Genomic DNA, 25905 nt, shown 5'->3' with positions numbered 1-25905 from the left:
GCTTCCACCCCCCTGTCAGGGCTCGCTCTGGACAACCCCGTGCGCAGGAATACACACTGTACGAATATTCTGTACTCCGTCCGTACGGATACTTACGAAATACTGGAAAAGGACAGCCCTACCACGCTCGCTCCTCGTAGCTGATGCGCCGGCGTCGGTCCTGGGGCTGAGATGCACGCAGTGAGACGGACGCACACCATGCCTGGGAAAGGATGGGACCAGGCGATTCGTTAGCGTAACTCGGTCAAAAGATGAACGGGAAGCTTTATTAAAAAGCAAACAAAGAAATGAGGCTAGTCATCCGCGTCATCGCACCACAGAGCCGGCTCGCTGCACGACGAAAGAAGATTCCTCGGCAGGCAAACACAACAGCGGTTCATGACTCTTCAGGACAATAACCATATCCGGCTTGAGCGGAACGCCACGAATTTTCGCCTAGAAAAGTCGAGAAATAAGAAACAGGATAAGACAGCTATGTTGGCAGCCACTTGGGCACCATGGCGTCGAAAGAAGGCGGGACGAGCGGGGGAAAGGGGCGTACGCAAAAGAGTGCTAATAATAATTCTAATAATCAGGGGACCAACCATTTCATCGAAACAACCTTGAAGCGAGACTTATCACTGGCAGCCTGTGACAGGGTGTCACGACCTCGCGAACCCCGTAAATCCCGGTCGAGGCGCATCGCTAGGCTGTCCCTGTCGCCCTTGTTCCCCCCCGCCTCTGCCACAAGTTTCTCGGCAGCAAGAGCCGTCCCTCCATCCACTGGACGCGGTGGGCATAATGCGACTCTATTGATTTGCCTGCCGGCAGCATCTCAAGTTGACGATGGGCGGGAAAGGGCGGGGATACGGGGGCGCGCGGACAATAAGAAAATCTCCAGCCCATAAGAGGGATGGATGGACGGTAACAACTCTTGGAAATACCACCCCCCATTAAATCACCAGGTTCAGCACTTCAGCCTCACGCAAGCAAAGTGGGCTCGTCCTGTCCTTAAAGTGGCGCTCTCTCGCCCTCTCGGCTGTCTTTGGCTTGATGTCTCACTTGGGCAGTGTATATCATCGATCGATCGTCTCATCTGTTGCTCTCGCTGATTTATAAACGCCTTCGACACATGGGCAAGTACAACGCAACCAGACAAACAGCAACATGAGCAGTAAACCGGCCGCCGCCGACGGATCGCGGCGCGGGAGCCGCGCCAAGCCAAAATCCCCCAAGCCGCCCATCACCCTCTCGAGCCCAAACACCATAGCCGCCGCTGTCACGAAAAAGCGATACTCCAAGACGAAGCTGGGATGCAAGACGTGCAAGTCAGTGTAACCTTTCGCCAGAAACGAATAACACAAGACATATATCCCAGCAACTACCCCGCTGGTGTGCATTGTCCTCCTGCGGAAGCACTAACAACTCCCAAGAGTCCGCAAGATTCGCTGCGACGAAACATCCCCAGTCTGCAACAACTGCATCAAGTCCGGCCGCCGGTGTGACGGCGTCGCCGAACCCGCCAACAAGGACGGCGGCCTCACCTTCACCGCGCCCCTCACCCTCACCCACTTCCGCCCGACCCAGACCGGCTGGTTGACGCCCCGCGAGGTCGCGCACCTCGACCTCTTCCGCCACGAGCTCGTCTATAGCATCGTCGGCCACGTCGGCACCCCGGCCTGGCGTCGCCTCATCCTCCAGGCAGTCCACGAGGAGGTGGCCCTGTGCCACGCCGTCGTCGCCTTTACGGCGCTTAGTACGTCCGGCGATGCCGGCTGCGACGCCGGACTGGCAACGACATCGTCCGTGGCTGCGCAGTCGCCGCCGCAGAACGCCTCTCGGGAAAATGAGTTTGCCCTCCGACACTACGGGAAAGCCCTCGAGGCCATGCGCCACGTCTTTCGCCACGACGACAAGCGTTCCATCAACACAGCTCTTCTCTGCACCCTGCTGTGCATCTGCTTCGAGTTGCGAATACGAGAACCAGCCACCGCTTTGACACACCTTGAACACGGACTACAAGTGGTTAATTCAAATCTACATACTGGTCAGATCACCATCATCACATTAGCATGGGCAGTAAACGCGGAGCTAACGTCTTGCAGTCGATGAGGCCATCACAACCGCATTCGCCCGTCTCGATCTCCAAGCCGCCATCTTCCTCGGTATCCGCCCTCCTGCGCTCGATCCGTCCCGTGTAGCCTCGCGCATATTTGTCTTCGACTCCGTCTACCAAGAAGCCGACAACGCCCTGGCCGGTCTCACCAACCGCGTGTGGACCTTCATCCGCACCGTCGCCGACGATTACCGCTACGAAGACCCTCCGCAGCAGGCCGTACCCGACGCTGTCGCTGCTCGCGCGCGCGACATCCAGCATAGCCTCGCCGGCTTCCGCATGCACTATCTCACAGCCGGCAGCGGCAGCAAGCTGGACAAGATGCTGCCCGAGCAGGTCAGCTTGCTGCGCATTAAGTACCTAACCTGCGTCATCGTCATGAGCGGCTGCCTCGCGCGCGAGGAGACGGCGGCCTACGACGCGCACGCCGCCGACTTTGTCGCCGTAGTGGATCTCGCAGCGGACATCCGCGCGCGGCAGCAGCAGCTCATCCCGAGCCATGCCACCGGCGGCACAGGCAGCTTCCAGCTCGATATGGCCGTCATACAACCGCTGTACCTCACGGCGACCAAGTGCCGATGTCCGGTGACGCGGCGGCGCGCGGTGCGGGCGCTGCGCGCGGGGCCCGACTTTGAGGGCGCGTGGGAGGCCGCTGTCAACGCGCGCATCGCCGAGCGTGTGATCCAGATGGAGGAGGAGGGCCTCGCGTTTGACCTGGAGAGCCTTAGGGACGGTGAGCTGGTGGATGTGCCGGAGAGCGTGCGCGTGCACGCCGTGGACATTTGTGCGGAGCCGGCGCAGGGCCGCGCGACGGTCTACTTTAGTCGTCGGCCAAACGGGCCGGGCACGGAATGGGAGGACTTGCAGGAGGAGATAACTTGGTAGAGGTGTTGCAAGAGTAAATTTGACCCACGAAGAGGCTTGGTGCCTGGTCGTATATATATAATAGTCGCTATATAAAGAGATGGCGGTATGTACTGTCCTCATGTTTTAAGATCCCAAGAGCTGGCTGATGCTCCTCTAGAATTCATATTGTAACCAATGTTCAACCTCATCCATCTTCCCTACACCGTACCTACGCCTCTGGCTTATCCTTTTGCCAGAGGCCCATTGCTCCACGCTCCGAGATCTGCAGGTCCTCGCGCTCGCCGACGAACCGATACTCCAACCTCTCCGGTATCGCGCGGCTCCTTGCGTTCTCCACCCGGTGCCAGATCTGCACCAGCTCCGCGCCGCACTCAAACGCGGCCCGCGTCAGCATCCCCGCCGCCCTCGTCGCCAGCCCTCGGCCCGTCGCCTCCGTCGCGAGCCAGTACCCCATGCCCACGCCCACCGCGCCGCTCGCAGGCTCCATGAGCCCAAAGGACCCGAGCACGCGGCCGTCCACGACGACGGCGTAGTTGTAGCCGCGGCCCGCGTCCCAGTCGGCGACGGCGACGCGCAGGAAGCTGGTCGCGTCGTCGAGCGTGTAGCCGTGGGCGGCCCAGGGCATCCAGCGTTGGAGCTCGGGCAGGGAGGCGGAGGCGGCGGCGAGGAGGGCGGGCGCGTCGGGGAGGTGCCACCGGCGAAGGGTCACCTCGCCGTCGGTGAGTTGCTCAGAGGGCACTTGGTAGCGCTCGGCGAGAACAGACTTTGGCTTTGTGGGGGTAGAGTCCGCCATGGTGCGGGATGATGATGATGACGTGAAAGGATGTCTGTTTGTTTGCTTCTGCTGTAGTTTTCCAGCTTGGGACGTCTTCTTAAATAGACTTTCTTTTTAGTTTGATGGATTGTTTCGTGACTCACTGGATCATGTTGGAGCGAAATCGGGCGGCTGGATGTGCTGGATATGGAAGCTTACAACGAGTATAGAGCGCAACTACAGTCAGACTATTGTACGTGAAGCGGCACGTGTCGTGTATTGACCAAGCCTATTAAAAATTAGTAAATTCTGGGAAAATCATTAAACCTAATCTAAGACTACTGGTGTCTTTCTAGACCACAGAACAGATTACCCCTGCCTTGCCAGTGCTAGGCGTAGCTCGCATGGGTTTCACGACTCTACTGCCCCTCTCGCTCAATGACAGTGGTATTAGAAGAAAGAAAAAAGGAGAGAAGCCTCGAAATAAAATGGAAAATTTGAAATAATTTGAAATTGAAATTGAAATTAAAACAGGGCAATAATACCGAAGCAGTTGCAAACAATGTGCGCTTAGTCAGTCTGGAGCCGTGACCCCTTAGCATCGAGCCGTCTCCAAACAAGTCGAAGCTTTGTCCACCATCAACAACAATCATCGCCCATTCATCACAAATCACCAAGGCAGCAAACATACGGATTATACTTCCAGATTATAATTATTGTCCGCCCATCAAGGTCAACATGACGGCTTCATCCTCTCCCCAAATCGTCCCACTAAATCTAGGCAACAAGGCGCGCTTCAGCTGAGTCACTCACCAGCCATCCAATCCAATCCAATTCACCTACCTACAGGCAGGCGGTGCCAGCGCCAAAGAGGCTTGCATGGGATCGGCCGCCGTCCGGCGTGACTGCGACGCGAAACGTAAAACAATGCATCCCCGCCAGATGTGCGTCCAGTTCGCAAACGGGCAACAAGGCGCACCCGACGCGGTGGTGGCTGCGTTTGGTGCTGCCTGAGAGCTGAACGGCATATATCTTTGCCTCCCCCGCACGGCTGCATACGACAGACTACAACATTCTGTTCGTCTTTGCATCCACAGCAATTGTCGTCGGTTTGTCTTTTTCTTCACAGTCGAATGCCGCGGATTTACCTGATACCATCAGCTCCCATCCCCCTCCCACCTCCCGCCACGCACAACATGGCTCGCACAAGGCAAACAGCCCGTCGCAGGGCCCCCAGCGCCATGTCCAGCGACTCGGACGCCTCAACCCCAGGTCGTTTCTCCAGACTCTCAGGCGCCTTTGCCAAGGACGGCCCCGTCTCCGAGTTTATCTGGAAGTGGCGATGCAAGCTCTTCGGCAACGCCGACAAGGACGCCGTGGAGGACTCGTCCACCGAGGAAGAGGTTGGCGGTGACCCCGTCAGCAAGATCATGTACGAGGGCCCCGACTCGTCCACCTGGAACTACAACTGGGTCGACTACCCGCCCAAGCAAATCTCCAAGGCCACAGCCCGCGAGCACGGCCGTGTCGCCATCAAAGTCTTCAAGGTCAAGGACCACGAGAAGCAATGCATCTCCGGCCGCCTGCCCCTCAAATTCCACAGCATCCAGGTCCAGAACCTCGCCGTCGTCTCCGCCCTCGCCCCGATCCTAAAGAAGCAGGACCACCACATCAGTGAGACGGAGAGCTGCACGTTCAAGGCCCCCTTCCACGAACTCTTCTTCTGCCAGGATGACATCAAGCAGCTGTACAATGGTCTCGGCAGGGATGACATCCTCGCCCCGTACCTTAAGCTGTTCGTCGATGCAATGGACTCCGTCCTCAAGGAAATGCACACCAAGCTCGACAACCTCGGCGGCTCTGGCCTCATTTCCTTCGCCACCCTCTGGACCCTCTTCCCTCGCGGTACCACCGTCTACAGCACCGACCTGGAGTCGGAGTTTCTCTGCAAAGTCACGAAAGCCGACTACGTTACCACCTCGGGCGGCGACTCGTTTCTTCAAATCGGCGTCAAGGTCCTCCGCTTCAACGGCGACTCGTTCGTCTGGGCCAGCAAGATCCTGCGTCTCAGCAGTTTCTCCGGCAACAAGCCCATCAAGCAGCTGCGCCACTACCCCATCGCCCACCACGCCGACATCGCCACCGTCTACGAGCGCTTGGAAAACCGCGGCAAGATGATGCTCGACCTGCAGGGCCTGCAGTACCGCTGCTACAACAACGTTGCCCTGTACTGGCAGGACAGCAAGACGCTCAGCAAGCACAACGTCGAGGGTCGCATCCTCGTAGATGTCTCTGGCTACCAAAAGTACCAAGACGACGACTTGCACCGCACCAAACGCAAGTCCTCCAGGCGTCGAAACGAAGATGAAGACGACCTCGATGACTGGGGCATCGGCGCATGGGACGATTCTGACTCCGACTCCGACGCCGAATCCATCAACCCATTTGATGATGGAAATTCGGACACATCCTACGACAGCGATTCCGATGACAACCGCCCCGAGAAGCGTACGCTCCGAAAGCACATCACCGAGTCCCAGTGCCAGCGCAACAAGGACATGATGTTGCGCCGCAAGGATGACCTACCATTCCTCTACGGCCTCGTTGGCGGCTACGCCCTCAAGACGAAGCTCTGGGTCGAGTTCTACATTGAGGACATTGAACCGCTCGTGTGGAACGATACGGCATACTCGCATCTTGTCTATGATGAGCAGCAAAAGGACCTCATTCTGTCCTTTGTCCAGCACCACAGCTTCGCCAACCCTCCCACCACCACCTCTACCACCACCCCAAAGCCCGCACCCGCGCCGCCCAGCGACTCGAGCTCGACCGCCAATGAGGAAACCACCGACAGCATACCAAAGCGCACTCTCGCCCCCATCGAGGACGTCATCGTCGGCAAGGGCCAGGGCCTCGTTATCCTGCTCTCTGGCCCTCCCGGCACCGGCAAGACGCTCATGGCCGAAGCCGTGGCTGACCGCACCCACCGTCCTCTCGTCTACCTGCAGGCCGAAGATCTGGGCACGCACGCGGGCGAGCTCGGCACGCGCCTCAAGCGATGCCTCACCATGGCCGCCGAGTGGAACGCCGTCGTGCTCCTCGACGAGGCCGACGTCTTCATGGCTGAGCGCGACCCCAACAACATCCACCGCAACGAGCTCGTCTCCATCTTCCTCCGCGAACTCGAGTACTTTCGCGGCATCCTCTTCCTCACAACCAACCTCTACCGCACCATCGACCCGGCCTTTCGCAGCCGCGTCAGCCTCCACCTGCTCTTCGCCACGCTGCCGCGCGACGCGCGCCGCCAGGTCTGGCGCAACTTCCTCTCCCGCCTGGCGCCCCAGAGCCTACCGGCGGTCCGCGAGGGCAAAGGCAAGGAGGTTTCTGGTGGGCCGGAGCAAGATGAGCAGCAACAGCAGGAGAAGGACGGCGCAGTTCCGACGCTGAGCGACTCGGATGTCGACGAGATTAGCCTCTGGCAGCTCAACGGTCGCGAGATCAAGAATGCGGTCAAGATGGTGCGCACGTGGTGCGACCACAAGGGCTACGCGATGACGCTCGACAGGTTGGAGAGCGGCATCCGCGTGACGAACCCCTGCGCGACCAAGAGCGCCGAGGTCGACCAGGCTCTGTACGATTGAGTGATGGCCGCGCTGGCCGGTTCGAGTTGGAGACGACGTGAATCCGGTTCAAGAAAACGTGAACCAGGATAAAAAATAACAGGAATCGGGATGAAGAACACGGGCATCACGATAAAGAACATGGGCGTCAAGATTGGATTGGTTAAAGGGCGTTGGGATCTATTTGGCGTTAAACACCACGGATACATTTGCTCTAATTGATTAAAAGTTTACATGCTCGTCATAACATTCGTAGGCGTTGAACCTCCCCAACATCCATATCTACTACTCTTGCTCCTCCTCCTCCCCTTCTAGCCGGACCTCGTGGCCGCTGCCCTCGTACATGCCCAGGGCCGTGAGACACCCGACGGCCGCGACGCCGGCGACGCCCCACCATCCCCAGGCGACCATGCCAATGTCGAGGCCGTACCCGTACCACCAGCCGCCAACGACCGGCCCGACGGTGCGAAACCCCGCCGAGACGCTCTGCCCGAGCCCGTGCACGGTGCCGAGCACGCTCGGGTGCGGGCTGCAGTTGTTGAGCAGGATGATGCTGGCCGGCAGCGTGAAGGTGCGCGCCGTCACGGCGAGGAGCAGCACCACGACGATTCCGAGCCAGACGAGCGGGCCGGAGGCTGCAGGGCTGTCCGCCGACGACGGCAGGATGGCGAGGTACGGCACCAGCAGGTAGCATACAGGGAAGAGCGGCAGGAACCAGCGAAAGGAGCGCATCGTGCCGAGGCGTGCCTGCACGGGTGGGTACAGCGTCAGCTGCAGGCCCATGCCGATAACGCCGAGGATCGAGGTGGCAATGCCAACGGTGGAGGCCGGCATGCCCAGGCCGCCGGTGAAGAGCAGCGGGAGGCTGCGCTTGTTGGCGGCTGCCGTGGGGGAGGATTCCGGGGCGGCGTAGCGCGGCGTGGAAAGGAACAGCGACCAAATGTTGCCAAAAGCGCCGAGGTGAAAGTCGTAAAAGGCAGTGGTGACAAGCGTAAAGATGACATTAGAAGTCCAGATGCGGGAGAAGGGGAGACGGCGCGGCGTCCGACGTGGTGCCTCATACGCCGTGACAGTCTGCGTGTCGGACATATCATCCAACGCGCAGGATTCGCCATCCATGACGCGCGAGTAGCCAGCATTCGGCTTGGTGCCGAAGAGCATCTGCTTTATACGTTGACCAGCCGCAAGGCTTGGATCGTGGAGATGGCGCCGAGAAGACGACGTCTGGTGCATGTTAGTGTGAGGGATGGCATAATAGCCCTTTGCGGAATGGCGACCTACCTCTTCGAGAAAGAGCATCACAATGGCAGTGACGAGAGAAAGCGCAAACACATTCATGAGACTTGGCAGCGCATAAGGATACTTTTGAATCCATCCAAAGCCGAGAATCGCTCCAGGTGCAAAGATGCCGGGCAGCGTGGTGCCGGCCGAGGCAAGCATGCCGCCCAAGACTGTCCATTGTTAGTCGCAATATGAGAAAACCCTGGCGCGCACATACATGGACCCAAGATTCCAGCGACATTAAAGCTCATAGGAAGGATGAGGAACGCTCGCGATTGAAATTTCTTTTCTTTGATAATTTCGGAAATCATTGTGCGACTTGTATCACGTTTGTTAGCATGCAAATGGGATCGCGGCCACAGGCATCTTACATGACTCCCACGGTGCCATTCACAGCACCGCCAAATGCTCTCCAGAACGCCGCCCAGAAAAACGTCGTCGCGAATCCATAGCCCAGACAACTCAGCGCCGTGCCGGCCAAGCCGACAGCGACCACCAATTTGCGACCGCACCAGTGCGCGTCGGCGGCCTTTCCCCAGAGCATCGCCGTCATCACCTGTGCGCCCGTGAAACACGCCTGTAGCAGGCCGGCCTGTCGGGAGACGCTGGCATCCGAGAGCGAGCCGTCCATGTACTTGAGCTGGTAGAAGACGTAGGCCTGCATCGAGGCGACTTGCAAAAAATCGACGAGCCGGCAGAGGAACAGGATGAGAAGCTGGTCCTTGCGCGGCAGCGAAAGCCACGACACCGGGCCCGGCTTCGGCCGCGACGAATGCTTCTCGACATCGTCTGCAACGCCGTTTAAAGACATGATGTCGAAACGTTGCGAAGCTGTCAAGGCCACACAGGGTCTGCCGGTTCGATAGTTTACCGGCTCCAGTTGCGAGTGTGGCGCTGCGCCGTGCCCAGACCAGGCGTGGATCGGAGAGATTGGCTCAAGTCATGTATGAACTCCGTAGCGGTTGACAGATCAAAGAGCGAGAAGAATTCCGAACAAGAAAACAGTCAATCGGATCCGAGTTTCGGACAAGAGTTGTCCATACGTGCCAACAGGTGTGGGTTTCGGATCGTAGTGATGCAACAGCAAGACGTCACTCGTCTTGGTGACGTAGCCGAATTTTTACAGTCTGCCTGCATCATCTTGCTGACGAGAGACTTTGAGCCTCGGGCTGAGGTTACTTCTCCGATGTTTACCTAGTTAGTGTTAACTGTAAAAACTCGCTCGGAAAGAGCTGAACCTTGTGGGGACGTGCGTCCTCAAAGTTTCCCTGAATCAATCTTTGGGCGGCCGCTTCTGGCAGCCAAGACGCCAGTCCAGAATCGTTGGGTCGTACATAGTCGGCACACACAGGTTGGTGCACTGCAGCCACCCATAATAGACTCCCCCCATGTCGACAAGTCCCATGAAGGCAAGGATCAGCCGCCCATCGTGGAGCTCACATATGTACCGAGCCAAGCTCCCAGGTCGCCAGGCTACCCTGCGTCCCCATTACAATTGCGCTTTCCGAGACGCTGGGTTGGTGAATGGCGCGACGCCATTTGAAGGAGACAGGTGGTTAGACAGAATTCGCGGCGGTTCTCGCAAATGAGAGTATACGTAATGGCGCACCCTTAAGCAAAAACAGAAGAAACGTGGTGCTACTGCTGCTGCTTTTATCCGTTGAAGTATCCGTACACGGAGAGCTTTTGAACAAAGAGCTTATTTCGCTAGTCAGCAGACTATTGTTTTCTGGTAGGGTTACCTTGAAAACGGGCAAAGGTCAAGCAGAACAAGAAGAAGGCGCCCGATCGCACGGTCCCTGATTCTCAGCTGCTCGCTTGCCCAGTGACCTTAGGTGGCGAGTCAAGAGCCAGCAAGTGCAAGTACTAACTAGTTAGGTAGTTAGCAAGTGTGAGAGCTGCGCCGCCCAGCTTGGCAACCTCGATTTGGCGGCCAAACGTTGGCGAACTCCGGTGTGGCTGACGCTCCAAATTCGCTCAAGGAAAAAGACATGCTTCCTGTAGTGGCCCCCTCATAGTGTCCGCTCGTACTGTACACCTCGCTCCCATCATGGCCCATGGGCGTGGAGGAAACATGGAAGTTTTTAGTGTTTGGCGCCACGGAGAGGGCGACGATAGCTCCCTGCTGTGGGACGCGAGAGACCGAGAGACAGGGCCTGTAACCCACCTGGGCAGGTAACAATGACAGTGGTGTGTGCCAGCGCAAACGTCGAGCAGTTCAGCCGATACGAATCACGGGTGATGTCCTGTACGTCCCGTACTTGGAGGTGTCGAGCTCGCTGTTCGTTCTTTGATCGTCAATGAGACGACAACCGTAAACCGGAGTCTCGGCTGTATTTCCGCACTTGGGTGTTGGTGACACCGTCACAGTCAGGCAGACTGCAGATCACGGCGCTTCGGCGGCGGTGTCTGCTTGCAAAGCCCAAAGAATCCATGTATGTTTGGCCTGTGAAACACGTCTGCTCCCAAGACAATGCTTGTTCTAGAAAATTTCCAACAAATGTGGCGTGTGGCCCTCGGTGGCTTCTGTCGCATTGGTCCTGGTGAGTTGTCCATTACTACATGTGCATGAACCAAATGGTGAGTGGCGCTCTCATAGCCCGAGTAGGAATGTCCTGCCAACTAGCCCTCAGCTTTGGCAGCTAGTTTATGAGCCAGCGTTTCCATCAGCAACCTCTCTGACATTAAATAAGCGGGCATTATCGGCCAACTTGCCTGGCTGGGTATAAATTTTTGAATCCTTCCCCTTCCAGGCTTCCGGCTACGAGACCCTGGGATTGGGCGCATTAATCGGAAGCCCTTGTGCCTTGTGTCGACAACCACTAGCAAAGATGTGGCGTCGCAGTCGAGTAATACACCGGACTTGTATCCGCCGTGATATTGGCATCATGTTGTTGCACGATCAACAGAGCGCAAAGTCCAAGTTCGGCAGAGAAGAGGCCTAACAGAGAATTAGCAGCGTTCATCTCCTTGTCAAGTTTGCGTCTCCTCCTTTCTCAGGTGAAATGTGGCTACCCGTCACTAACACCGAGTGGCCTCACACCAGATGATATGGTGCGGCTAAAGAAGTTTCCGCTTAATTTTTGTCCGTCATCATTCTTACAGGTTGACAAGTCATGCCGTCAATGGCTTAAAGCTGAATCAGTACCCGAATATAGCCACATCATGCGTGGCCACGAAAACGTTAGAAATGGCGGTAGGACAGTAATAGTGCAACGGTCTCAAACAACGTCATTACGCTGTCTGTTCAAGTCATTTTTGCGAAGGCAGTATCAATGACACGTCTTTCACCCAGCTTTCTAAACGGTTCCTGTGGAATTAGTTTATGCAACCGCATCCTAGACTCTGATTATCGGCCAAGGGCTCATTACCGTATATAGATGTATTCCTTTCCGTCGTCCCCCGCGGCGATACTGTCAAGGGACTGCCCCATGCAGGTGCAGGTGCAGGTGCGCTTTGTTGACTAGGCAGATCTGCAGCTCATTTGCAAAAGTCTCACCTCTTAGGCCACTTGCTTCCGGTTGCATCAGTCCGGGGAACGGTGAAGCCCGACTGTGGTGTAACGTCGGCACGCTACAGGGCTGGGTCCGCTGACATGACAGCCGCCCTACAGCAACGTATACAAGTAGGAATCTGCAGGTTTTGATGTAAGAAAAAAGCCACAACACTTCTGAACTGCACCGTCTCGTCATCATACATGCAAGGTGGCTACTTCGGAAGGCGCAGCAGGCGATGCAGGTCGGGTCAAGCGGCAGAAAACACAGCCTGAAATTTCCCAGCCCGTTGGGTAAATTGCGCCAGTATTACTTCCCGTCGGGAGCGTAAGACACTTCCTGGTTACCTCCGTATAAGCACCTTGACAACAGCGATGCTGTAGGGCAGGGCACGCTCACCGGGCCGGGCTGATGTAATACAACTAGCCGGGCGCGGTGAGACGATTAGACCATGCACCGCACGGTCCGGTACATTGAGGCATTCCGAATTCATCCGCATTGGTACATTGAGAAAGCGGCAACGTTAATTCGTATTGATAGTTTGATTAGCAACCGATGCGGCCCGGTGGTTCTGCGTGGGGGTTTCCAGGATGCTTGTCAACGAGGTCGTATCTATGGGATTCAGGATTTCGGTGCCTAAAATGGAAACGGCTTAATAAGTCAGCGGGTGACAGGGTGAGGTGTATAAAGATCTTGTTGTGCTAGCTCACACTGCTTAGTCTCAGGCAAATGGAGACCCATTCGCAAATCTTTACGAAGGTTGTCGCGCGTGTGCATGTAGGTATGGGAATAGACGCTTCCATCCATGCTCCCCTACACGGTACGCTGCAAGTCATCAGCCAGACACGCGAGTCAAATTAGAGTTTGGGTCTCCCCAACGTCATGAGCAGCAATGTACGGATCCGTAGTGTTGCAGTGCATCTTAGTGGAACCTCGGGACACCACTCACGAGCCCAGTCCCCGTCTACTCTGTACTTGTCGATAAACTAACAATAAGTTAGCAATAGAGACGAAAAGGTTGGCGCACGGGCAGAAAGATTGCAAGACAGATGACGGATGACGGATACCGGATGACGGTTAGGGCCGAGTCAATGGACCGCGTTTGCTTACCCAAGTCTAGGGAAGGATGGCAATCACAAGCCGAGGCATATTCGTCCACGGAGACATTGGATAGAGTTTGCTCCATGGACCGATACCAGGTTGTTGGTAGATGGGCCTATACGGAGAACTCCGTCAAGGCCAAATCTGGGGAATAAATTTGAAAAATCGAGGTCTCGAATTTTTCGCTCGTTTGTTGAGCCGTTGTCCTTCCGACGACCGCATGAGACTGAGACGCGTGGGATTGAGTAATAATGCGTGCTTCTTAACGGGTGCCTGCTGGATAATTTCAGTAAACCTTTGCGCAGGAAGCAAAGCAGGAAAGGTGGTGTGACGACCAATAATACTGACCAGTAACGTGTGCAGGTTACTGTTTGGGCGGCGCCATCGGGAGGATTTATGATGGTGGTGGCTTGATGACAGAATGGCGTTGGGCAGAGTTGTTGTCAAGGTGAGGATGCTGGTGATGTGGCAGCTGGAATATGAATGCTTGTTACATACAAGATGGTATCGTCATGGTGCCTGGCCTTCAACGGCTTGGTACCTACTTCCGAGCGGCAAACGAATGGCAGCTCGCCAGCGCTTTGCTTAGATGTACATTTTACCCAGGTACAGGAAAGAGACAGACGGCGACTTTTACGGCGCAGTCCACTATGCTTTCTGTACTTGCCCTATAACGGGCCATGTAAAACTAGCTATTTTTTAACTCTTGGATTGATATAACTCAATGCATAATGCTATAATAGGTTACGTCGTGGCGAAATTAAAACAGCCTCACCTTCCCAGCCTGCAGGTACCTCTGAAGGGCATGATCTTGTAAGATACCTCAGGTTTGCAACTGCCTGCACCGGCCCCCGGCTGCCAGCTGCCGACAAAAACAAACACGAGCAAACGCAAGCAAAAACGCATCTTCACTCTCCCATAAATCTGAATCTCAGCCACTCCTCTCAGTTATGTACGTATATCTCATCCTCCCCTTCATCTTGGGCATCTTGCCATCTCTGCCCTGCGAGCGGCCCCCTCCACACTACTAACGAACTATGGACCATTCCTCAGGCTTGGCTTCCCACGCGCAGATCCGCGGCGCTACGTCTGCACCCCCTCGTCTCCCAAAATGCATGGTCTGTTGTTGCACCAGAATTGCGAGAACCCATACTAACATGCCTGCTGCTTTGCTAGACGACCACTTTCTGCTATACTACGTAGTACATCAAGGCAAAAGGAGACGCCCGTTGGCCGATGAACTTCGCCCCGACCGAATCACCCACCCATGCCGCACTACCCAACGCCGAGCCGCAGGCGGCTGACCTGAGGGGAGCTCACTGACTGACGGCTTCGCCGCTCTTTGTACGCTGTCGCGCACAGCCGTCAACCTTGGATGTGTCGTCTGACGAGCGTGCGTCACCTCCGCAGCAGCAGCCATGCGACATGATCATGAGCATTACGCAAAGGAAGAAACACAGGAGTCGGCAAACATCGCGCGCCGGGTTGTACGCTCAACATACGATCACCACCACCTAGTTACCTCGAATCCGTTTCGCCCTACTACTTGCCGCTCACCGGGGCCGAAGACTTACTGACGCCGTGGCTCCGTATCGGTTCAAGCTCACTCAGATCCACCACACCTCCGCCAAAGTGCAAATAAAATGCCATGGCTCTGGTGGGTCAGTTGTGGTTCTCGGATTACTGGTAGCACCAAGTACTAAATGGCTCCATAGATTTTGGCACTGTACTGCCACTGTGGTGCTCCCGCTTCCACGCCGCTTCCTACAGGCCTAGTCCCTGACGCCTCCGGGCCATCTCCTGGGGCCGATTAGGAGCGAAGGCCAGAGTAGGTAAAACGCTTCAAGTCATGGACGGCATTGCCTTTGGGGATCGGTCGCTGCCAATGGACCGTTGCCCACCGTTCCAACCATCAGCCACGCCCCGAAGCTTTAATATCCACGGCCCCCCCTTCCTCGTTTCTCCCTTGACTCGTACCTCGACAATTGTTTTTGCTCGTCTGAATTTCTCAGCTACTTGCTTTTCTGTCATTTCCATCTTCTCCTAGCGGTTAGCCCTGTGTCTTGGAAGTTGCTGTCTCAGAAACCATCCCATCTACTTGCCCAGACGAGTTAACTTAGTGTTATACTTTGTCTCTGCATATCCACGGGCATTGCTGCTAGTCTTATATCCTCTGCATCGCCAGGACTACAACGCTAACCGCCGTCTTTCCTTACCGCACACGACAACGACCTCATTTCGGCAAAGTCTATCTCTACCGCCGTCAGAATGTCCTTTTCAGCCCAGTACAAACCTCGGCCGTCAACCGACATCTTCACCAATGATACTGATATTGATCGCCGCAACTGCCGGCGCATCGTTCCCATGCGAGTGCTTATTCTCGGATTGGGCCGAACCGGCACTGCCTGTATGTAATTGACGTCCGTTGCCCAACCTACAACACAACTGACAACCACAGCCATGCGCGCTGCCATGAAGCGACTCGGCTACGTTGACACATATCACATGATGAACTGCTCCATCGAGAATCCCACCGACGCCCTCATGTGGATGGACGCGCTGACGGCCAAATACGATGGCAAGGGCCGCCAATTCACACGCACCGAGTGGGATCAGCTTCTCGGCCACTGCCAGGCTGTCTGCGACTGGCCCAGCATCGCATTTGCCAAGGAGCTCATCGAGGCCTACCCCGAGGCCAAGGTCGTCCTCACGAACCGCGATGTACACTCGTGGCACGCCTCGACGATGAAGACGGTCTACTGGCGCGTCACCGACCGCCACCTGCGCTGGTTGTCGTACTTTGACTGGGCCGCCGGCCAGTACTACCCCATGCTCAAGAAGTTCTTCGACACCTTCTTCGAGGGCGACTTCCCCAACCGCGGCAAGGCCATCTTTGAGCGCCACTACGCCGAGGTCCGCAGCCTCGTGCCTAAGGAAAACCTGCTCGAGTTCCGCGTCACCGACGGCTGGGAGCCACTGTGCGAGTTCCTCGACGTCCCCGTGCCCAAGGAATCGCCGTTCCCCAACGTCAACGACAACGTCAACTTTGTGGCTCGCTCTAAGGCGCGCAACTGGGCGCAGACGTACAATGTGCTGGTTCGCTGCTTCATCTGGCTCGCCCTCGGCCTCGTCACATTGCTTGCCCTCTTTCGATTGGCCATATCTTGAAGGCAAGCCACATCTGCACGAGACGAAGTATGACGTTTTATCTTTTCTCTTGCCATGCTGGGCTTACAGTGTGTGCATCATCCCACAGCTGGCAACAGCTTGGGCATGTCTTTTTGCTTAGAGGTCCGCATATAGACCGTTTTGCATGGCGTTGTTTGTTTCACCCTTGTCTGGCCTTGATCCGGTTCGCGATACCGTCCATATAGATCCGCCACCAAAAGTACATAGCATGGTGCTTTGTTCATAGTTGGCCCGGCACCAGCCAGCAGTTTCTTGAATATATATGTCCACATCTAGAATCGACAGCAGCCGGTCGTGACGTGCATTTAAGACATGTTCCTCCACCTCTCCACCGCATACGCCTCCGGAGCCTTGTTTTTAGCAGTTGTCTAATTGAGCAGTTTGCATCAGAACCATCACCCCCTACATGTACGCATATGCAGTGACAGCGTGTCAAACGTGCCAACCGTGTCAACCGTGTCAAACGTAACAAAATCTGTTTGCCACCTTGACTCAAAATGCAAAGTTTTGCATGCATTCTGCCAAAAGGGGCAGAGAACGGGATGAGGTGAGATAGGAGATGGCGGTGGGTCGACATCTCAACCGCCGCCGCCGCCGCCGCTTTTAAATTGTGGCTTGGTGAAGTACTCTGAGGGCCTCGATGTGGTCTGATTCAGGGGTCTGTCAGGAAGCTGTCATGTCGTTCTCATGAAGCTCAAAGGCGCTAGAGAGCTGACCGCAGCCCTCCGAGCAGCCGTCCCTTCTCTACACGGTATCAGGCTGTCTCGGGCAGCTGCAGCTTCTGTGATGCCTATACCCGCTCATCAGGCCCCTTGCGTGCTCAAGTCTACTTGTTGATGCCTGGGCCGCCATGTTCCATTTTGCTTTGTCGCCTTTGCCTCACTCATGCAAAGCTCGCCCGACAGGGGCTGCAGCAACATGTCTCCGAGCTGACCAATTCACCTGCGCGTGCACGTGTGGTCTCGTGGAGGTAACTCGGATGTACATTCAGTCGAGATTATTTTAACTTTACTTGGTATGCATCAAAATACCACGATCCTAGTTCGCCCGATTCGTCCGAGCTACGCGCGCTGGGATTTTATAATCGCAACAAGAGTAACAACCAGCGCTGTATTTAGCTACACTTAGGATGCAGTAACAAGATCTAACAAGATCTTTCAGATGTAGTTTATCTAGATCTAGGTCATTTGTCATCCAGTACGTGATAGCTTCCCCGCTGAGAGCCGGCCAAGTACCAGAATGGCGATGGACTGTCAATCTACTCAAGGCGTGCTCCGCCGTCCTCTAGCAGCCGGCCGCCACCAAAGGAGCAAGGCAACTTCACCACATCTTTAGCATACCCACGATCCAAATTTAAACATGATGCCACTCACCCACGCCCACGGTCAACGCCGTGCTCGAGCCGTACCTCGCCGGCGACTTTGACCGCTTCGTCCGTCAGCACTGCGCGCCCGGCTTCACCTCCGAGCTCGGTTTGGACAGTCGATTCTAAGGAACCTCAGACTGGGTGACAGCAATGCAGGCTAGAGAAGTGTACGTATCTAGTGTCGCGGAGTTCTAGTTCTCATAATTCCATCATATTTCTATGTGTTTCTTGCAAGAATCATTATCAGCCTTGCGACATTCAATATCGGAGCCCTCGTTCCGATAGCATTGGATACGCTGGCCAGTCTCCGTGGAACACCAGCAGATTGTGAGGGGGTGATGCACGCGCCAAAACTGCCTATTCCCGAAGTTCGGCAACTAACAACTATCATACTTGCTGCGTCTTTTTTTAAATTGTATCTTGCGCTCTATTAAATATCTCGTAAACCCTGTTTCTATATCTTGTCATTTCTGTACTCTCCATCAATTGTGTTATGCCTCCGCGGGTTCTGGCCCCGTCAAATCCGTGCCTCGGCAAATCGCCCGCGTGGCGTCCCGCACTTCCGACGCCGGCCACCGGCACCCTCCCCACGCCAAGCAACCCATCTCTTATAAACCACACATCGCGCATCGCCAGTTCATCGAATTCAACGGCCTCTCTACTCTCTCTGCGCTTCCATCACCAAACCTCACCCATCCAGAGGCCGGCATGTCCTTCCCCGACAACCTCAAGCCCAAGGAGCCCAGCGGCGCCTCGCTCCTGGCCCGGGAGCGCCTTCAGTCGCCCGTCGACGTCGCCGCGCTCAGCCGGCACATCTTCGCCGACACGGGCTTCCTCGAGCGGCAGGCGCGCGTGCTCGCCGCCATGGAGCGCGAGCCGCTCCTCTCCAAGTCCGCGCAGCAGCAGCTCTCCCGCCCCGAGCGGTACCGCCTCGGGCTCGCGCGCGGCAAGCTCCTGCGGCGTCTGCAGGCGCGGCACCGCTGGGACGTGGACGACTACCACATGGCCGCCTACCTCCTCGGCGAGCAGATCCCGTTCCGGCTGCACGTGGGCATGTTCCGGACGACGGTGGCGGAGCAGGCGAGCGACGCGCAGCGCGCGCTGTGGATGCCGCGCGTGGATGCGTGGGACGTGGTCGGCACGTACGCGCAGACGGAGCTCGGCCACGGGTCCAACGTCCGCGGCGTCGAGCTCGAGGCCCGCTGGGACCCGAAGACCAGGGAGTTTGTGGTGCACAGCCCGACGCTGACGGCGGCCAAGTGGTGGAACGGGTCGCTGGGGCGCACGGCGGACCACGCGGTGCTGATGGCCCAGCTGATGGTGCCGGACCCGGAGCGCGCGGGCGGGTACGTCTCGCACGGGCCGCAGGCGTTCATCGCGCGGATCCGGGACGCCGAGACGCATCTGCCGCTGGAGGGCGTGGTCATCGGCGACATTGGCGTCAAGGTTGGCTTCGCGTCCATGGACAATGGCTACATGCTGTTCAGCCAGTTCAGGTAACTGCACCCCGGGTGAGACGCAGACAGACAGAACACGCCCGGTTGCTAACCCTGCCGCTAGGATCCCCCACTCTGCGCTGCTGTCGCGCTACGTCCAGCTCGACCCGGAGACCGGCGTCTTCACCAGGTCGCCCAACGCGGCGCTCGCCTACGGCACCATGACCTCGATCCGGACCGTGCTCGTCGAGGAGGCCGGCACTTTCCTCGCGCGCGCCGTCACCGTCGCCGTGCGGTACTGCGCGGTGCGGCAGCAGTTCCGCGACAAGGACTCGCGCGACGCCGGCTCGCCGGAGCTGCAGGTGCTCGACTACCCGACCGTGCAGCTGCGGCTGCTCCCGTGCAGCACACGGGGCGGGCGATGCGGCGCGGCTACGCGCGGACGCGCGCGGCGGTGGAGGCGCGGGGGGACCTCTCGGGGCTGGCGGCGCTGCACGCGTGGTCGTCGGGGCTGAAGAGCCTGAGCACGGAGGTGACGAACGCGGGCATCGAGGCGTGCCGGAGGGCGATGGGCGGGCACGGGTACGGTGCGGGCAGTGGGCTGGTGGAGATGCAGCGCGACTACCAGGCGAAGCCCATCCTGGAGGGCGACAACTGGATGATCACGCAGCAGACGGCGGCGTTCCTGATCAAGAGGATGGCGGCGGTGGTAGGGGGCAAGGTGACGGACGAGACGGACGCGCAGTTGAAGGCGTTTCTGGACCGCAAGGACAAGGGCAGGGAGCTTTACCTCTTGAACAGCGACTCTGATATCCAGAAGAGCTTCGAGTGGCGAGCGGCTTCCATGGTATGTCTCCAAGGACGGAACATTGCGTTGCTAGTGCTGACGTGGGTAGACATACGACGCATACCGGGCGCGAGTCATCGACGAGAAGAGGCACAATGATCTTCTGATCCAGTTTCACAAGCTAAGCCACGGTATGGTGTTCATTGGATGTTACTTTTCATGCCCGCGCTGACAAACCTAGCACACTCGCAATCCATCATGGTTCGGTCCTTCCTCGGCAGCCTTGCCTCCGACGACGACCTGCCTCGCGAGACCAAGGACGTCGTGTTCGATCTCTACCGGCTGTTTGCCTACACCAACATCCAAGCCGAGAGCTACGAGTGTAAGTAGATGCCACCAAACTTGGAGACGCATGCTGACCGGCCAGTCCTCCGATGCGGCGCCGCGTCTGCCGCGGATCTGGATGCCCTGCCCGATCGGATCCAGACGCTGCTGGCGCGCATCCGGCCGCACGCCGTCAAGCTCGTCGACTCGTGGATGATTCCCGACTATCTCCTGGACAGGTAGGTCAACCCTATTTTTTGCTATTCGCAAGACTAACTAGTTTCAGCGCGCTTGGTCGCTACGATGGCAACGTGTATGAGGATCTCTTCAACCGCGCGCATAGGCAGAATCCGCTTAATGATGTTGTTTTCAACAACGACTGGAGGGACGATGAGATAGTCAAGGGAAGCGGCGAGCGGGAACCTCTTTTGCCTAAGCTATAGGCCTCCCTCAGTATAATTGTATCATGTTATTAAAAGTCGTAGATACTGATTCTCTTAATATCGTTCCGCCAGTGGTGTCTAACTAGTCGTTTGGGATGCTGCCAACGAGGGTATTTAGGAGCAATGTGTCTAGTATCTAGTGTCTAGTGTGTTTAGCGATTTGTATCTGTTGTTTATGTCTGGTGTCCGGTGTCGGGTGTCGATCTACGTCCTTGGTAGTCCGTGTTTGGTGTGCCTGTGTGTCCGTGTCTATGTTTTGTGTCTAAAGCAACAGCACTTCCAAGCAACTCAGAGAATTGCATCAAGATAAAAGCGAGTCTCGCTTAATTATGCGTAGTTTAAAACATTTCAATCTCTACTAGCGGCGGATCGAGCCCATCGTGAATGCTCTGCCTTGCATCTGGTGATGTACTTCACTACCCCGCACAGGATTCTCACGACATGCTTCCGCCAACACTCGGCCATTCATCTCCCATCGACAACCTGCGTCTCTAAAGAGCTTCATTCCCAGAAGCACACCTCCATTCACGCAATGGCGACATCGAGCCCCAACCCCGCGCAGCTGCCCCTCGGCCAGCAGCTCCTCTGCCTCCGCCAGGTCCTGTCCACCAACACCACCCTCATCACCGTCCTCGAGCGCGTCGCCACGCTCGGCCTCCCCAACTGGTACCTCGCCGGCGGCGCCGTCTCGCAGACGGTCTGGAACTACGCCTCCCACCTCCCGCCCTCCGCCGGCATCGCCGACTACGACGTCGTCTACCACGACGCGTCCGACCTCTCCTGGGACGCCGAGGACGCGCACATCCGCGCCGCGCGGGCGCTGTTCGCCGACATGCCGGGAATCGACGTCGAGGTGCGCAACCAGGCGCGCGTGCACCTCTGGTACGGGGCCAAGCACGGCACGCCCTGCCCGCCGCACGCGAGCGTCGAGGGCGGCATCGACTCGTGGATCTCGACGAGCGCCATGGTCGGCGTCCGGCTGGGCGGGGAGGATGGCCGTGAGTGGTCGGTGTACGCGCCGAGGGGGCTGTCGGACTTGTTCAACGTGGTGGCGAGGCCGAACGCGGTGCTGGGGAGCAAGGAGAGCTACGACAAGAAGACGGCGCGGTGGAGGGGGATATGGGACAAGTTGACGGTTGAGCCGTGGCCGACGGAGACGGCGGCGGCAGCGGCGGCAATTACGGAAACTTCAGCAACTGCGACAATTGAGTCGACGATGGAAGAGAAGTGATGATCACTAACGTCACTTGGTTCATGTACACTGTTGGGATCTGCTCTCTACTGTTTTATGGTGATGATAGATTATGGCTCGTGACATAGAACTATTTCAAAGTAACTACTTTACTTCTCTCACCAGATCATACACCAGATAATACACCAGATAATAGATGCATCAGAAAACAGCTCGGTAAGGTGTACTGCAATGTGGCCCGCATAAGCTTTGGCATGACAGCGTTCCATTAACACGGGCTTCTCGTCTTCATCCCACGTACAAGATTTCTATAGAACACCTCCAAGCTTTCCTATTCAAATCGAGCAATTCAATAGCAATCATTAAGAAACTCTATCCACCCCAAAGTACAAGTGAATAGAGCAAGCGTCGGGGCCACCCAATCGGCCCGAGACGCGAGCATCAGGTTCCGATTCAGCACATCGCGACATTTCCGAAACATTCTTACACGAGGACAATAGGACAACAAACAGCCATCAATAGGGCTGGAAACCTTGACGCACTTCCAGAATCGTCGCGGGCGCCTCGTGTTTCGGCCGACTTCCGCGCAGAGATGTTGAGCAGTTATCTGATCAGCTGCAGACAATCACCACACATGTTCGTCGTGCCAACGTTCCCCAGACTTGTTGTCGCAGCCGCGCATTTCGGCAGACTTCCGCATGGACATTCTCAACGGTTTCATGCCAGATCAGCTCCTACACGTGCCAAGGATGTTCCCATTTTCTGTCAACTCTGTCCGATCTGGCGCCGCCATGTGCCGCGGACAAGTCGGCACCCGTGCTGAAAACGGGCTTGTTCAGCCCAGGGCGGCGCAACTGGGGGACAATTGCGTGGCTGGATTGCGGCAGGTCAGAGAGCAGGCAAACACCAAAAGTTCTTCGGCAATGTTCTTTCTGTCAAACTCTATTCCCACTTCCGGCCGATGGGCGAGGCGCGACGGTGGTGTGGGGCCGATCAAACTCGGCGGGAACACGGAGGTTGGCGTCCGGAACCCGAGAGTCTGGACGACGCTTCTGTCTAGTGCGGGCGCTGTTGATAGGAGGTGCAGGCGGCTGATTTGATGGCTGCTTCCTATATTCTAGCATACTGATTGTCGGAAGGGTTGATGTTTAAAGACATGGGAGCTAGTAGAGACGATGCGATCAAATGAGAGAGATGCAGGCCAGACATGGTGGTCTGTCTCACAATGTGCGATAGCTGCGAGCACTTTGAGTGCAGTAGCTGCGAGCACTTTGAGTGCAGTAGCTGCAAGCACGACCACAACAGTAGCAATGCATATCCTGTCAGCGAGGTCACCTGTGGAACATGGTGATCCTTGACCGTTAGCAGTCGCTTGGAAAGAACTGATCACAGTATCAATCTTGGCGGCTCTGCGTCTGCCAAGGCATACAGGGTCATCCAAGTAACGCAACCCCAGATGCATGAAGGACAACACCGAGCTTGGGCCTCAATCCTTGGCAAGACGGTCCCGTCGCGAGAGGCTCCGGGCGCAGGAGATGGCAACCTGCAGTGCTACGCCGCCATATTTTCCGGCGAGAGCGACGCGACGGTGGCCGCCGACAGGGAACAGAAGCTTTGCCGAGAGTTTGGCAGCAGCGTCGCACTGCATTGACTTCTAGCAGGGGGCGCCAGGCGACCTTCGAATGCGACGCTCCCAACAAGACCACTGCCACGGCAAGCCCTCCCCGCGGGCAGTTGACGTGGCGAGTCAACCAACTGACCCAGCAGCGGAAATGGACAGGATATTGCGATTGGGCGCGGTGGCGGTGGCGAGGGTGGAAGGTGGGAGGGAGGTGGCAGAGAGAGGTCAGGTGCGCAAAGGGGACGAAGCGTGCCTTTTCGCGTCGCGGGAGACTTCCGGGTGGTTCGTTTTTCTTTGTGTGAGTTGTTGGCTAACCATGGCTTGGGCCTTATTGTTGATCAAAGCAAACAAGTGAAGTCATCACGGAGCGAGGTAGTCCGATCGTTGGACCGGCCTCTGCGACTCAGCGCCACCAATACGGCAGTAATTGTTTCAATGCAAGGTCTCTATCACACCCATACCGCAGCTTACCAGGAGTAATAATCTTTCACGAATTCGTAATAATTCTGATATTGACGCTGGCGGTGAAAGACATCGACCAGGGTGATTGGCCACGGCTGTCTTCACCGCCAGATAACGTGCATGAATTGAGAGGAGAAGAAAAGGAAAACTGCAGACCGGGGAATACGGGGAAATAGCATGAACGAGATCATAAAAAGAAGCATTATTGATGGAGACAGACATGACACAGAGGTGGACAGTGGTGCATAGTTCCCACGACTCGCAACCATTCAGAGTCACGACAAAGAATTACGCCCGGCGGCTGGGGCAGAGAAAAGCAAGCAACCCAAAGAAAGAGGGCAAAGATGGACGATCTGGTCGTTCCACCACGAGGCCATATTGCTTCTTTTCAGGAGGGCTAGCCGGAACACCAACTGACGCAGTTGCTTCCTTTTTCTCACCACATGGACGCCACAACTCAACGGCTCCTCCAGGCTTCTCCCTTTTTTTTTTGCTTTTTTTGCTTTTTTTATTTACAACCGACACATGGCAGACAGGGAGATGCTGGCATCAGAAAAAGCAAGTATTATGCTTGGCCCATGCTGCAAAGTGACATGCATCGTTTACAAGGTGTTCCTCGGTTGGTAAACGGGGAGAGACAAGTCATGTCTGATAATGTGGTGGCGGTGAAGTTTGGAGTCAACGGGTCCGTGTAAGTCAAGCGAGTAATTGATGCATCGCATTGCGGGAAATGGGCCGAGACATGCTGCCCGGAACAATATCAGCGGCAGCAGGGTTCGATTTGCGCCCGCCTTGTATGGATCCGTTAGGAATTATCGAATCCCTTTTGACGAATCGCCACCCGTCAGCAGCGCGTGATGGACAGGCTGACACAGATTGCGTACGTGTGATGTGACTGTGATTGCCGTCGACCAGCCTTGGACGGGGAAATCGGAAAGAGGCCGGTGGCATCCGGTTGCCGATGCTCTTTGGCCAAGATTGTTGCCTGTTTGAGTCCGTAGAGGGGGTTACCTTGTCCAGCCAGCCCTTCCCTGTTTATCGCTTGGGACAGCGGAAGGGGGTGTCACGATGCCACCTTTCCAGCTCTCACGGTAGATGGAGAGGCGTTGCGCCTGATGAGAGAGCGAGTCCACACCCAAGTGGCGTAGATGTTTCTCGCTTGCTTCAACCGTGGCCTGATGAAGCTACCGCGGTGACAAGCCAACCCGCAAGCCCTCGTGCCAAAGGCCACCGAATATTCCGGATAACCAACCAGTTATTAGTGCAAACTTAATCAAACAAGGGTTGCCCGTCGTTTGTCGGTACTCCAAGTCCAAGCCCAGCCCAAAGGCCGTTACGCCTCGAAATGGCGTAGGTCTCCTCATGGCGTTCGAGGTCACCCCACGCGTAAGTAATCGAGAATTCCATTTTCCACTCTCCATTTCTTTCCCCTTGTGTAAGTCAGTCATTCCCGCCTTTCCTGTGAGAGGCTGGATATCAACCATGAACCCATCAACCCATCAACCACACGCATATTGGTGCCAATCAGCTTCTCGCATCTTCACACCCACTCTAGGGCCCGTCTAAATCGGAACAAATCACGGCCATCCAGCGCATCGTCGTCCAAGGTCCGTCGTGGTCTGGGCTCCTGCAGTCACATCACCGCGCCGGGCAAGGCTGCAAGATTATCAGCAGCGACGGCTGTAGTCGCTGCCCAATCCCCCCAGCCTGCAGTAGTCGACTTTTGAACTGCAGGATGGCTGCAGGAAGCTAGTCACGAAGTGGTGATGATTTCCATGTCCGTCGTGGACAGGCTGGCAGGGCCAACTCCACTGGTCCTTTGCCGCTGAGTGAGTTTATACTACCAGTAGGCATCCAGCAGGGCAATTTGGAG

The 25905-nt window shown here is 56.5% G+C and overlaps 7 protein-coding genes across 7 annotated transcripts; 5 read left to right on the top strand and 2 right to left on the bottom strand.

The window, feature by feature from the left end:
• Positions 1–1146: 1146 nt before the first annotated feature.
• ISF_08248 (Zn(2)-C6 fungal-type DNA-binding domain protein) lies at positions 1147–2980 on the top strand (the record flags this gene model as incomplete). Its single annotated transcript, XM_018851851.1, has 3 exons — positions 1147–1307; positions 1413–2026; positions 2085–2980. The coding sequence occupies 3 exons, from the start codon at positions 1147–1149 to the stop codon at positions 2978–2980; spliced, it is 1671 nt and encodes a 556-aa protein (XP_018700933.1).
• Positions 2981–3170: 190 nt separating this feature from the next.
• ISF_08247 (acetyltransferase) lies at positions 3171–3755 on the bottom strand (the record flags this gene model as incomplete). The annotated part of the gene is made up of 1 exon (XM_018851850.1): positions 3171–3755. The coding sequence occupies one exon, from the start codon at positions 3753–3755 to the stop codon at positions 3171–3173; it is 585 nt and encodes a 194-aa protein (XP_018700932.1).
• Positions 3756–4912: 1157 nt separating this feature from the next.
• ISF_08246 (ATPase, AAA-type, core) lies at positions 4913–7357 on the top strand (the record flags this gene model as incomplete). Its single annotated transcript, XM_018851849.1, has 1 exon — positions 4913–7357. One exon carries the CDS (start codon positions 4913–4915, stop codon positions 7355–7357), a length of 2445 nt encoding a protein of 814 aa, XP_018700931.1.
• A 264-nt stretch (positions 7358–7621) lies between these two features.
• On the bottom strand, positions 7622–9428 carry ISF_08245 (MFS transporter; the record flags this gene model as incomplete). The annotated part of the gene is made up of 4 exons (XM_018851848.1): positions 7622–8560; positions 8618–8787; positions 8835–8935; positions 8989–9428. The coding sequence occupies 4 exons, from the start codon at positions 9426–9428 to the stop codon at positions 7622–7624; spliced, it is 1650 nt and encodes a 549-aa protein (XP_018700930.1).
• Positions 9429–15480: 6052 nt separating this feature from the next.
• ISF_08244 (hypothetical protein) lies at positions 15481–16380 on the top strand (the record flags this gene model as incomplete). Its single annotated transcript, XM_018851847.1, has 2 exons — positions 15481–15619; positions 15671–16380. The coding sequence occupies 2 exons, from the start codon at positions 15481–15483 to the stop codon at positions 16378–16380; spliced, it is 849 nt and encodes a 282-aa protein (XP_018700929.1).
• A 2095-nt stretch (positions 16381–18475) lies between these two features.
• On the top strand, positions 18476–20757 carry ISF_08243 (Acyl-CoA oxidase; the record flags this gene model as incomplete). Its single annotated transcript, XM_018851846.1, has 7 exons — positions 18476–19263; positions 19328–19565; positions 19610–20050; positions 20100–20181; positions 20232–20372; positions 20418–20553; positions 20601–20757. 7 exons carry the CDS (start codon positions 18476–18478, stop codon positions 20755–20757), a joined length of 1983 nt encoding a protein of 660 aa, XP_018700928.1.
• A 532-nt stretch (positions 20758–21289) lies between these two features.
• ISF_08242 (hypothetical protein) lies at positions 21290–21988 on the top strand (the record flags this gene model as incomplete). Its single annotated transcript, XM_018851845.1, has 1 exon — positions 21290–21988. One exon carries the CDS (start codon positions 21290–21292, stop codon positions 21986–21988), a length of 699 nt encoding a protein of 232 aa, XP_018700927.1.
• Between the last annotated feature and the right edge of the window lie 3917 nt (positions 21989–25905).

This window comes from Cordyceps fumosorosea (assembly GCF_001636725.1).
Source record: "Cordyceps fumosorosea ARSEF 2679 chromosome Unknown scaffold_28, whole genome shotgun sequence".
In the NCBI taxonomy this organism is placed as follows: Eukaryota; Fungi; Ascomycota; class Sordariomycetes; order Hypocreales; family Cordycipitaceae; genus Cordyceps; species Cordyceps fumosorosea.
This window is presented reverse-complemented; position numbering and strand designations above follow the sequence as displayed.